This window comes from Anolis carolinensis, unplaced genomic scaffold (assembly GCF_035594765.1).
Source record: "Anolis carolinensis isolate JA03-04 unplaced genomic scaffold, rAnoCar3.1.pri scaffold_14, whole genome shotgun sequence".
NCBI classification, from domain to species: Eukaryota; Metazoa; Chordata; class Lepidosauria; order Squamata; family Dactyloidae; genus Anolis; species Anolis carolinensis.
The window spans coordinates 394,694-407,090 of NW_026943825.1; the positions used below are offsets into that span (position 1 = coordinate 394,694).

The 12,397-nt window shown below is 40.4% G+C and overlaps 1 protein-coding gene across 3 annotated transcripts in view; it reads right to left on the reverse strand.

The window, feature by feature from the left end:
• Positions 1 to 12,397, reverse strand: part of lmna (lamin A/C) — a 72,393-nt gene that overhangs the window by 38,758 nt on the left and 21,238 nt on the right. The window contains exon 1 of one of the 3 annotated variants that reach the window (XM_062965047.1): positions 11,919 to 11,971. The exons of 1 other annotated variant lie outside the window; for it this stretch is intronic. Coding sequence is in view for 1 of the 2 variants with exons in the window: in XM_062965045.1 (XP_062821115.1) it covers positions 7,464 to 7,834 (371 nt within the window). In the remaining variant the exon portion in view is untranslated. Of the gene's footprint in view, positions 1 to 7,463; positions 7,885 to 11,918; positions 11,972 to 12,397 lie in introns of those variants that run through there. One more of the 3 variants, XM_062965045.1, reaches the window with a different exon arrangement.

A 12,397-nucleotide genomic window follows, 5' to 3' on the forward strand; every position in this document is an offset into this window, starting at 1 on the left:
GTGAGTAGATCAATAGGTACTGCTCCGGCGGGAAGGTAATGGCACTCCATGCAGTCATGCCAATGGCCACATGACCTTGGAGGTGTCTACGAACAACGCTGGCTCTTCAGCTTAGAAATGGAGATGAGCACCAACCCCCAGAGTCGGACACAACTGGACTTAACGTCAGGGGAAACCTTTACCTTTATTATTATTATTATTATTATTATTTCCTTCACTCTCATTGATAAACCAGCTGTCCACAAACTCCGGCCCAATGTCCGGATACAGCCCTGCAAAGCCAAGGAACATGTCCCTCGCCTTAAAACTTGAGACGGGGGGCCGCCCTGAGTCTGACGCGCCGCGTATACCCACAACAACAACAACAACAACAACAATCCAAACTATCTCGACTCTCTCACCAGCCAAAAGCAGGCCCACACTTCCCACTGAGAAACTGGTATGTTTGTGTCTCCTTCGGGAGAGATAAAGCAGGGTATAAACATAATAATAAACATAATAAACAGAACATAATAATAATAATAATAATAATATGACATGAGGATTTGAAGATAGAACTAAAAAGATTCTGGCACAAGCCAGTCAAGGTGGTCCCAGTGGTGATTGGCACACTTGGTGCAATGCCTAAAGAACTTGGATAGCATCTAAAAATGATCGGCGCTGACAAAATTACTGTCTGCCGGCTGCAAAAGGCCACCCTATCCGGATCTGCACGCATTATTTTCCGACTGATCACAGAGTTCACTGGCACTTGATTGTTTGCTGTCTGGAGTTCCCCTGTTTCTGAGTAGCGTTCCTTGTTTACTGTCTTAATTCTGGTGTTTTTAATACACTGCACAGGTATATATACGCCACACTTGCATCACTGCCCACAGAAGCTCTGAAGAAGCTAGTAACCACAGATGCAGGCAAAATATCAGGCAAGAATACAGCTGGAACATGGCCAGATAGTCCAAAAAATGCATGGCAAGCTATTCTGGCCGTGAAAGCCTTTGGCAAAACAATACTAGGTAATAATAATAAAGCAGAGGGTGGGTGGCCATCTGTCGGGAGTGCCTTCATTGTGCTTTTCCTGCATGGCAAAAGCCTGCAGGAAACTACATGGACTACATGACCCATGGTATGATTCTGGAGACTAGGGCACAAGGGAGCCTTGATGGTGCTTTCCCTGCCCGGAGGAGAGAAAAGGGTCAGGTTGGATGGCCTTTGGGGGTCTCTTCCAAGCCAGGGCCTGGCAAAGGGGTGCCGCCATGAGCCACGTCCCTCCCTTGAAGGCGAAGGGCGTTGGCCGCCACGTGAGTCACCAACGGGCCTCTCTGGCACACGGCCCACGCCCTCGCGCATCCATCCACATGCATGTAAGCGCACACGCCTGGCTCCAGCGCCCCCCAAAAAAGTCTCAAATCTTTCATTAAGGTTTTCATGTTATATAGTTTGAAGACCGTGCCATAGGTACTGTTCATTGCTGGAAAAGAGTATATTCTACACACTTGGCAATTTTTCTGGGAAAAGACGGCTTCAGACAAAAACCTTGTTTTTTACCGAATTTTTCTGGGTTTTTTTTTCCCCCTGCCTTTCTGTCTCTAGTTGCCATAAGAGAGAGATCTCTCCCAAAAATAATTCTCCAAGATGCACAGGAGTCAAGGATAACTAAATGTCTTTATTGCTCTGAATACAAGAATCACACTTACAGCGGGTGTGTATGTATGTCTATGTATATACGTATGTATGTGTATATATGTGCATATATGAGCATGTGTATGTGTATATACATAAGAGTCTCACTTATCCAAGACTCGCTTATCCAAGGTTCTGGATTATCCAAGGCATTTTTGTAGTCAATGTTTTCAATACATAGTGATATTTTGGTACTAAATTCGTAAATACAGTAATTACTACATAGCATTAATGTGTAATGAACTACTTTTTCTGTCAAATTTGTTGTATAACATGATGTTTTGGTTTTTAATTTGTTATTTTGATGTTTAATAGGCTTTTTTCTTAATCTCTCCTTATTATCCAACATATTCGCTTATCCAACGTTCTGCCGGCCTGTTTATGTTGGATAAGTGAGACTCTACTGTATATGTGTATGTATGGGCATATATGAGCATGTGTGTATGTGTATATACGTACAGTAGAGTCTCACTTATCCAACATAAACGGGCCGGCAGAACATTGGATAAGCAAATATGTTGGATAATAAGGAGAGATTAAGAAAAAAGCCTATTAAACATCAAAATAACAAATTAAAAACCAAAACATCATGTTATACAACAAATTTGACAGAAAAAGTAGTTCATTACACATTAATGCTATGTAGTAATTACTGTATTTACGAATTTAGCACCAAAATATCACGATGTATTGAAAACACTGACTACAAAAATGTGTTGGATAATCCAGAATGTTAGATAAGCGAGTGTTAGATAAGTGAGACTCTACTGTATATGTATATATGTATGTATGTGTATGTGTATATGTGTGTATTTATTATTTATTTATTTATTTGCTACATTTATATGCATGGCAAAAGAGGATTGGACTACATGACTACATGTGTGTGTATACACACACACACACACACACACACACACACACACACATATCTATACAGGTATATATATAGCTTGACCTATAATGCCATAAGTCACAGAAATCCTTGGCCTTTCCCGCACATCAGAGCCATTGATCAATCCTACTGTTCTTTATTCTTTAATACTAATATATTATAGTTATAATAAATTTATTATTACTATTAAGTAATAATACAAGCAAGCAAGTAAGGAGAAGTGAGTCACAAAATACTATTATTAATATTCTATTATTAAGTAACATTAAGCTTGGTGAGACTCAAGCAAACGATGCTTTCCTGGCCTGGCCTTTTGGGTTAAGCGAAGCCGAGAGAGGCAAGTGTGAAAGCAAACAGACCCAAGGCCAGAGAGGTGGGTGGGCAGCCACACCTTCCTTTGCTTCCTCCCGGCTTCTCTGCCTGAGACAAGGAGATAATAAAAGCCATTCGGCCATTGCCGGCTGGCCAAGATAGCGCAGTGCATTTGTGGATGATGTATTTATGAATGCTGCTCCCTGCAAAGTTGGCCTAAGATCCAAAGATCTCTCTTAGGAAAACAAATTATGGCTGAACCTCTCCGTGCTTGTGGTCCTTTTCATTCTCCTTGACAGAGAACACTTTTTGTGTGTGTGTCAGGAGCAACCTGAGTTGCTTCTGGAGTGAGAGAATTGGCAGTCTGCAAGGACGTTGCCCAGGGGACTGAACCTAGAAGCTCCATTTATGCTCCAGAACCATCCACTGAATTTGGAAAGCGAGGCTCCAAGGCTCTTCCCTCGGAAACACAAGCAACACTCCTCCAACAGAAACTTTTTGCAAAATATGTTTGTTTCCATTTTCCCAGTCCCGGAGCACAAAAATATCACTCTGTAATATTAATAGTGCAGCTCAATGCGTGTCGACAGAACGACTGGCTTCCTTTCTGCAAGGACTTCTTCTGGAATGTGTGGCAATTCCAAAGAAAATACAGTATTTTTGCACAACAACGAGGCCACTGAGACAATTAAAGATAGAACAGCCCTTAATACAGCAACTCCGGTTGCTCCTGACACGAAAAAAAAGCCCTTAATACATACTTGCATACACATACACACACACATACATAAAAATATATATATACACACACACACAACTCCCCATCCCTACCCCCCTCTATATATAAATGTAATGTGCGTATTTCCCATGGAATAAACAACAAAACCACTGGACCCAATCACACCAAATGTGGCCACAAAAGACATAGTCATCCAATCTATGTCTTTCAATAAAAAACCTAGAAAAATAAAGTCCAAATAACAGAAAACCCCCCATTGCTTACCACGCATGCACAGAGGGAACTGAAACAACTACAGTAGAGTCTCACTTATCCAACATTCGCTTATCCAGCTTCCTGGATTATCCAACGCATTTTTGTAGTCAATACATCGTGATATTTTGGTGCTAAATTCGTAAATTTCTACGTAGAATTACTGCATATTGAACTACCTTTTCTGACAAATTTGTTGTATAACATGATGTTTTGGTGCTTCATTTGTCAAATCATAACCTAATTTGGTGTTTAATAGGCTTCTTCTTAATCTCTCCTTATTATCCAACATATTCGTTTATGCAACGTTCTGCCTGCCCGTTTATGTTGGATAAGTGAGACTCTACCGTACATTATCAATCAATTTATTAATGCTCTGACCAACGGTCATATGTATTTACAGAAACAACATCAAACAAACATCTATACAAAACACTGTAAAATCCAACAGATAAAAGTAGGATGCAAGCAGGATAAAACACAGCATGCAAAATATACATTGTGAGGTGAAGCAGCACAAGTGCAACATTTGCTGGGAACTGCACAATTACCGGTAAAATGCCAATACAGTCTCACTTATCCAAGCTAAACGGGCCGGCAGAACGTTGGATAAGCGAATATGTTGGATAATAAGGAGAGATTAAGGAGAAGCCTATTCATCAAATTAGGTTATGATTTTACAAATTAAGCACTAAAACATCATGTTATACAACAAATTTGGCAGAAAAAGTAGTTCAATATGCAGTAATGCTACGTAGTAATTACTGTATTTACGAATTTCGCACCAAAATATCATGATAGATTGAAAACATTGACTACAAAAATGCATTGGATAATCCAGAATGTTGGATAAGCGAATGTTGGATAAGTGAGACTCTACTGTATATAAGATCAGTCATTTAAAAAACATAAGTAACAATATAAACCAAGCATCTATAGAAACACTCAGTTAAAAGCAGGATGCGTGGAGAATAAAACAGAGCTCGCTTCTCGGCCTTTTGGCTAAAATCAAGTAACTACATTATCCAGAGGACCTCATCGCTGTATGCGGAGCCTAACACCATTTTTAAAAAATGTTGCCATGATGGAACAGCCTTGCAGCTTCAAAGCCAGGCTGCTTCCTAACCCGAGGGATCCCTAACCACCAGACTATGCCACAGCAATGTGTGGCCGGGCACAACTCTATGTGTGTGTTTACAAATGAACAGCTTCCTTTCTGCAAGGATTTCTTCTGGAGTGCACATGGCAATTAGCAATTCCAAAGGAAATAAAACATGTTTGCACCACGACAAGGCCGCTGAACCGACTAAAGACAGAACAGCCTGATATAGATATAGATGGATAGTATGTGCTGGCAGTGCCAGGCCTTTGGGAGAGGCGGAGTAGGGAGGTCCTGCCACATCGCTTCCCTGCCACACCCTGAAACGGAGACCGGGCTGCCAAAATGGAGACCAAGGGAGAGTAGTTGGAGGGGGGGGGAGCCTTTGGGAAGGGTCCTCCAAAAGCCATCTAGTCTGACCCCATTGCCATTTACAATCTAAAACTCGAAAGGCAAGGGGAAGGAGCAAGCAAGCAACGCAACAAAGAGAGACACAGTTGGGGTCCAAAGATAGGATGGATCCCCTCCCTTTTCAGAATAAGAAGGATTACTATTATTATGATTATTATTATTCTTACCCGCCTCACCGCAAGGCGGGACACAATATACAGTACTTAACTTAATAATAATAATAATAATAATAATAATAATAATAATAATAAGCACACAAAGATACTGTGGGACTTCCGAATCCAAACTGACAAAGTTCTGGAACACAACACACCAGACATCACAGTTGTGGAAAAGAAAAGGGTTTGGATCCTTGATGTCACCATCCCAGGTGACAGTCGCATTGATGGAAAACAACAGGAAAAACTCAGCCGCTCTCAGGACCTCAAGATTGAACTTCAAAGACTCTGGCAGAAACCAGTGCAGGTGGTCCCGGTGGTGGTGGGCACACTGGGTGCCGTGCCAAAAGATCTCAGCCGGCATTTGGAAACAATAGACATTGACAAAATTACGATCTGCCGACTGCAAAAGGCCACCCTGATGGGATCTGCATGCATCATCCGAAAATATACCACACAGTCCTAGACACTTGGGAAGTGTTCAACTCGTGATTTTATGATATGAAATCCAGGATATCTATCTTGTTTGCTGTGTCATAATAAAATAATAATAATGTATTATTATGTTTAGTGATACTTCACTTTCTTTCTCCACAAAGGAGACTCCAAGCGGCTCGAATTAAAAGCACTTGAATGCAATTCCAACTTTAATCATTATTATTATTATATTGTAATAATAATATTTTCTTCCAAAGCAGAAAATGCAATGGAGGCGAGCCCTGCTTCTTCCCTGCTCTGGCTGGTTTCCCAATGTAGGCCTGAGGGGCCCCCTCGAGGCCATCTAGACGTGCCTCTCTCATCTGGCCTTCCGTTCCTTTTCAATACATAATATTAGTAACATCTCATATAATATATCAATAAATATAATAACTCCTGAAGTCGGGGCTTGCTCTTTCCCTGCTCTGGCTGGCTCCCCAATGAGGCCTAACAATAATAAGTAACCTAGAATATCTATTATATAATTATATACTATATACATTTATTAATATATATAATATTAATATAATATATATTAATAGTATAATGATATTATATATATAATATTATATATATTATTAATATAATAACATATATTATATTAACATAATATACTGTAAGTATATATGACTTGTAAGCCACCCTGAGTCCTCTTCGGTCGCTAATGTCGCTCATAAATAATAAATAATAATCATATATATATATATATATATATATATATACTACACATATATACAAGTGGCACCATATTATATATATTATTATGGTATTAATATAATATATATACATATATATAATATTAATATAATATCCTGTATATATGACTTGTAAGCCGCCCTGAGTCCCCTTCGGTGGCCAATGTCGCTCATAAATCAATAAATAATAATAATAATAATATATATTAATATATTATTAATATAATAATATATTATATTAATATAATATAATATACTGTATCTATGACTTGTAATCCGCCCCGAGTCCCCTTTGGTGGCCAATGTCGCTCATAAATCAATAATAATCATAATAATATTATATATATATATATATATATATATATATTATATATTAATATAATATACTGTATCTATGACTTGTAATCCGCCCCAAGTCCCCTTTAGTGGCTCATAAATCAATAATAAATAATCATCATCATAATAATATATATTATATTCATATATTATTGATATAATATATATAATATTAACATAATATACTTTATGTCTATATGCCTTGTAATCCGCCCCGAGTCCCCTTCGATGGCCAATGTCGCTCATAAATCAATAATAAATCATATTAATCATTAAATATATATATATATATATATTATATATATATTATTATATTATTTTTATTCTATCAATATAATAGACTGCATCTGTCTCTATGCCTTGTAAACCAATCATGGATGAGAACCCCCCATCTAATAATCCGGGTGCTGACCTGGCCTTGAGCTCCTTGTGCTCCTCGCGGACCTTGGCGAGCTCGAGCTGGAGGCGGGCGCGCTCCTTGGCGACGGCGTCGAGGGTCTTGCGGGCGTCGGCCAGCTCGGCCTCGTAGGCGCCCTTGAGGCCGCTCACCTCGCGGCTCACCTCCTCCTCGGACTCGCAGATCCGGAGGCGCAGGCCCGCGTTCTCCGACTCCAGCGAGCGCACCTTGTCGATGTAGACGGCCAGGCGGTCGTTCAGCTCCTGCAGGTCCTCCTTCTCCTGCAGCCGCGTGATCCGCGCCGGGGACAAGGGCGTCGACGACGAGGACGACGAGGCCGAGGCCCCGCTCCGGGTGCTGCGCTTCGGGCCCGACGACGACTCCATCCTCGCCGCACGCGCGCGCACGCTCTGCCGCCCCGCCGCCGCGCCGCGCCGCCCTAAAGAGCCTCGCCTCCGACGCCACGCCCCCCCAGGGGCGGGGACACCCCTAGGCACGCCCCTCTCCTCTCCCCTGGGCCCGCGCCTGCGCACAACACCCGCCCCGGGAGCCTTGCCTTGACTGACAGCCATCTCTCAGACCCTAGAGCAGGGGTCCCCAAACGTTTTAAGCCGAGGGCCGGTCCACAATCCTTCAGACTGTTGAGGGGCCGAATTATCATTTGAAAAAAAAATACAAACAAATTCCTATGCATACTGCACATGTCTTATTTGTAGTGCAAAACAAAAACAACAACAACAATGAAAGAACAATACAATATTTAAAAATTTGCCTTGACTGACACCCCATCCATCCATGCCAGGGGTCTCTCAGACCCTTGGAGGACCGGACTGTAGTTTTAATAAAAAAAATCTATAAACTAATTCCTACTGCACAGACCTTATTTTGAAGTAAACAAACAAAACGGGAACAAATACAGCCTTAATGTTAATCATAATTAATAATAATAATAATAAAGAGGGTCAGAAGGGACCCCTTGGACCATTCAGTCCCACCCCTTTCTGCCTTTGTGCACCGAAAGCACAAGCAAAGCACACCCAACAGATGGCCACCCAGCCTCAATGCTAATAATAATAAATAATAATAATAATCATCATAAACATCACACAGTCCTAGACACTTGGGAAGTGTTCGACTTGTGATTTTGTGAAACGAAATCCAGCATGTCTATCTTGTTTGCTGTGTCATAATAAAATAATAATAATAATAATAATAATAATAATAATAATAAACATCACACAGTCCTAGACACTTGGGAAGTGTTCGACTTGTGATTTTGTGAAACGAAATCCAGCATGTCTATCTTGTTTGCTGTGTCATAATAAAATAATAATAATAATAATAATAAACATCACACAGTCCTAGACACTTGGGAAGTGTTCGACTTGTGATATTGTGATATGAAATCCAGCATATCTATCTTGTTTGCTGTGTCGTACAATAAAATAATATAATAATAATAATAATAATAATAAAGAGGGTTGGAAGAGACCCCTTGGGCCATTCAGTCCAACCCTTTCTGCCTTTGTGCACCAAAAGCACAAGCAAAGCACACCCAACAGATGGCCACCCAGCCTCAATGCTAATAATAATAATAATAATAATAATAATAATAATAATAATAATAGGAACAACCTCAGGGGCCATCCAGCCTTTGTTGTAATATAATAATAATAATAATAATAATAATAATAATAATAATAATAATAAAAGAGGGTTGGAAGCGACCCCTTGGGCCATGTAGTCCCACCCCCTTCTGCCTTTGGGCACCAAAAGCACAAGCAAAGCACACCGACAGATGGCCACCCAGCCTCAATGTTGTTAATAATAATAAGAAGAAGTGAATGTTGCCATTGGCCACCTTGATTAGCACTGAATAGCCTTGCACCTTCAAAGCCTAGCTGCTTCCTGCCTGGGGGGATTTATTTATTTATTTACATCACTTTTACCCCGCCTTTCTCCCCGAGGGGACTCAAGGCGGCTTACAATAAATAGGCAAAAATTCAATGCCTAAAAACAATGTACAAAACAACAGTTCATATAAAAACAGATACCATTACAAAATAAAATCACATTCTATAAAATTTTAAGCATCTTTTGTTAGAAGGTGTTCGCTGGCCCTGATGGTTTCCAGCCTGGAAAACTCACGGCAGCCCAGTGATTCCGGCCATGAAGGTCATCGACAATACAATAATAATGAGGTTGGACCATTGGCACAACAACAACAAGAACAACAACAACATGTTGTTGGAAGGCTTTCAGGGCTGGGATCCCAGGGTTGTTGTGTGTTTTCTGGGCAGTCTGGCCATGTTCCAGAAGCAGCATTCTCTCCTGAAGTTCCACCCACATCTATGGCAGGCATATACCTCACCTCCTCTGTGGATGCCTGCCATAGATGTGGGTGAAACGTCAGGAGAGAATGCTGCTTCTGGAACATGGCCAGACAGCCCAGCTCCATACCTCACAACCTCTGAGGATGCCTGCCATAGATGTGGGTGAAACGTCAGGAGAGAATGCTGCTTCTGGAACATGGCCAGACAGCCCAGCTCCATACCTCACAACCTCTGAGGATGCCTGCCATAGATATGGGTGAAACGTCAGGAGAGAATGCTGCTTCTGGAACATGGCCAGACAGCCCAGCTCCATACCTCACAACCTCTGAGGATGCCTGCCATAGATATGGGTGAAACGTCAGGAGAGAATGCTGCTTGACAGCCCGGAAAACACGCAACAACCCCCAGTCCGAAGCTGTTTCCCATTTGCACGAGCGTGGCTTGTGCTTCCAAGGAGACCAAACAGGCCTCAAGTTGGAGAGACAGAGGAAAACCCAGACCGGTTTCCCGGCAGTGAGTCACGCCCGTTGCCACGCAACAGAGCCGCACATACAAGCCACACACACACACACACACACACACACACACACACACACACTTTTTTTTCAGGAGCCAGTAATCTAATATCTGGCCAGCATCACGGCAGGAATGAGTCACGCATGGTTAGGGAGCGAGGAAGAAAGTTTCTCGTTCTGTGTAAACGAACAATGGGAGTTCTATGATAAATCTGTCTTTTTCTCCCTCAATCATCTATCTATATATGGTACATTTATTATTTTTCTCTATTATTGGTATTATTACATTTTTTATTTTTCTCTATTATTGGTATTATTATATTTATTATTTTTCTCTATTATTACTGGTATTATTACATTTATTATTTTTCTCTATTATTGGTATTATTATATTTATTATTTTTCTCTATTATTGGTATTATTACATTTTTTATTTTTCTCTATTATTGGCATTATTATATTTATTATTTTTCTCTATTATTACTGGTATTATTACATTTATTACTTTTCTCTATAATTGTTGCTACTATTACATTTATTTTACTCTACTTTTTTATTATTAATACATTTATTATTTTATTCTGATCTTATTATTATTATATTTATTATTTTTATTTATTACTACATGTATTATTTTCGTGTATTTATTATTATTATTATTACATGTATTATTTTACTCTATTATTATTCAAAGGATACATAAGCACATTTACATTGAAGAAGATGAGAATCATGATCTGATCAGAGTTGGACAGTCTTATCTTAGATTTGAGCTTTATGTCAATATTCAAAAACATTGAACCTACTGATGCCTCGATGAATGTAATTTTATTGGTATCTATTTTTATTTCTGATATTTACCACCCTCGGCTTATACTGGAGTCAATGTTTTCCCAGTTCTTTTGTGGTAAAATTAGGTGCCTCGGCTTATATTCGGGTCGGCTTATACTCGAGTATATACGATAATGTAATTTTATTGGTCTCTCGGCTTATACTGGAGTCAATGTTTTCCCAGTTCTTTTGTGGTAAAATTAGGTGCCTCGGCTTATATTCGGGTCGGCTTATACTCGAGTATATACGATAATGTAATTTTATTGGTATCTCGGCTTATACTGGAGTCAATGTTTTCCCAGTTCTTTTGTGGTAAAATTAGGTGCCTCGGCTTATATTCGGGTTGGCTTATACTCGAGTATATTTGGTAATGTAATTCTTATTGGTATCTCGGCTTATACTGGAGTCAATGTTTTCCCAGTTCTTTTGTGGTAAAATTAGGTGCCTCGGCTTATATTCGGGTCGGCTTATACTCGAGTATATACGATAATGTAATTTTATTGGTATCTCGGCTTATACTGGAGTCAATGTTTTCCCAGTTCTTTTGTGGTAAAATTAGGTGCCTCGGCTTATATTCGGGTCGGCTTATACTCGAGTATATACGATAATGTAATTTTATTGGTATCTCGGCTTATACTGGAGTCAATGTTTTCCCAGTTCTTTTGTGGTAAAATTAGGTGCCTCGGCTTATATTCGGGTCGGCTTATACTCGAGTATATAGGGTAAATGTCACTAATAAATAAATAGATAGATAGATTTATTTCGGAGCCTCATCCCCATTGCAGGATTACCTGCAGGCTTGGCGCACCTGGTGCAGGTGAGAAGCTCCAGTCTGCCGGAGAAAGAGCCACCGCCCTTGGCAAAGTTCTCCCAGAGAAGAGAAAACAAATCCTGAGTAATCATCATCGGCTGGGGCAGGAAGCCAGCCGAAGCCATTAGTGCCAATTAAAGGGGCAGGGACGGAAAGGATGAGGCATCTCTTGGCAGCTGGGTGGTTGGGTGGTCTGCTTCCAGGCTTCAGGAAGGCAAGGAAGGAAGGAAGGAAGGAAGGAAGGAAGGAAGGAAGGAAGGAAGGAAGAGACAGAATGCCTGGCTCGACAGCAGGACCCAAAGGGTGCTCCTCACCCTCTCATCCTGGAAATAATAATAATAATAATAATAATAATAATAATAATAATAATAATAATAATAATAATATTTTTGTACCCCGCCCCATCTCCCCGAAGGGACTCGGGGCGGCTTACATGGGGTCAAGCCCAGTCAACAACAA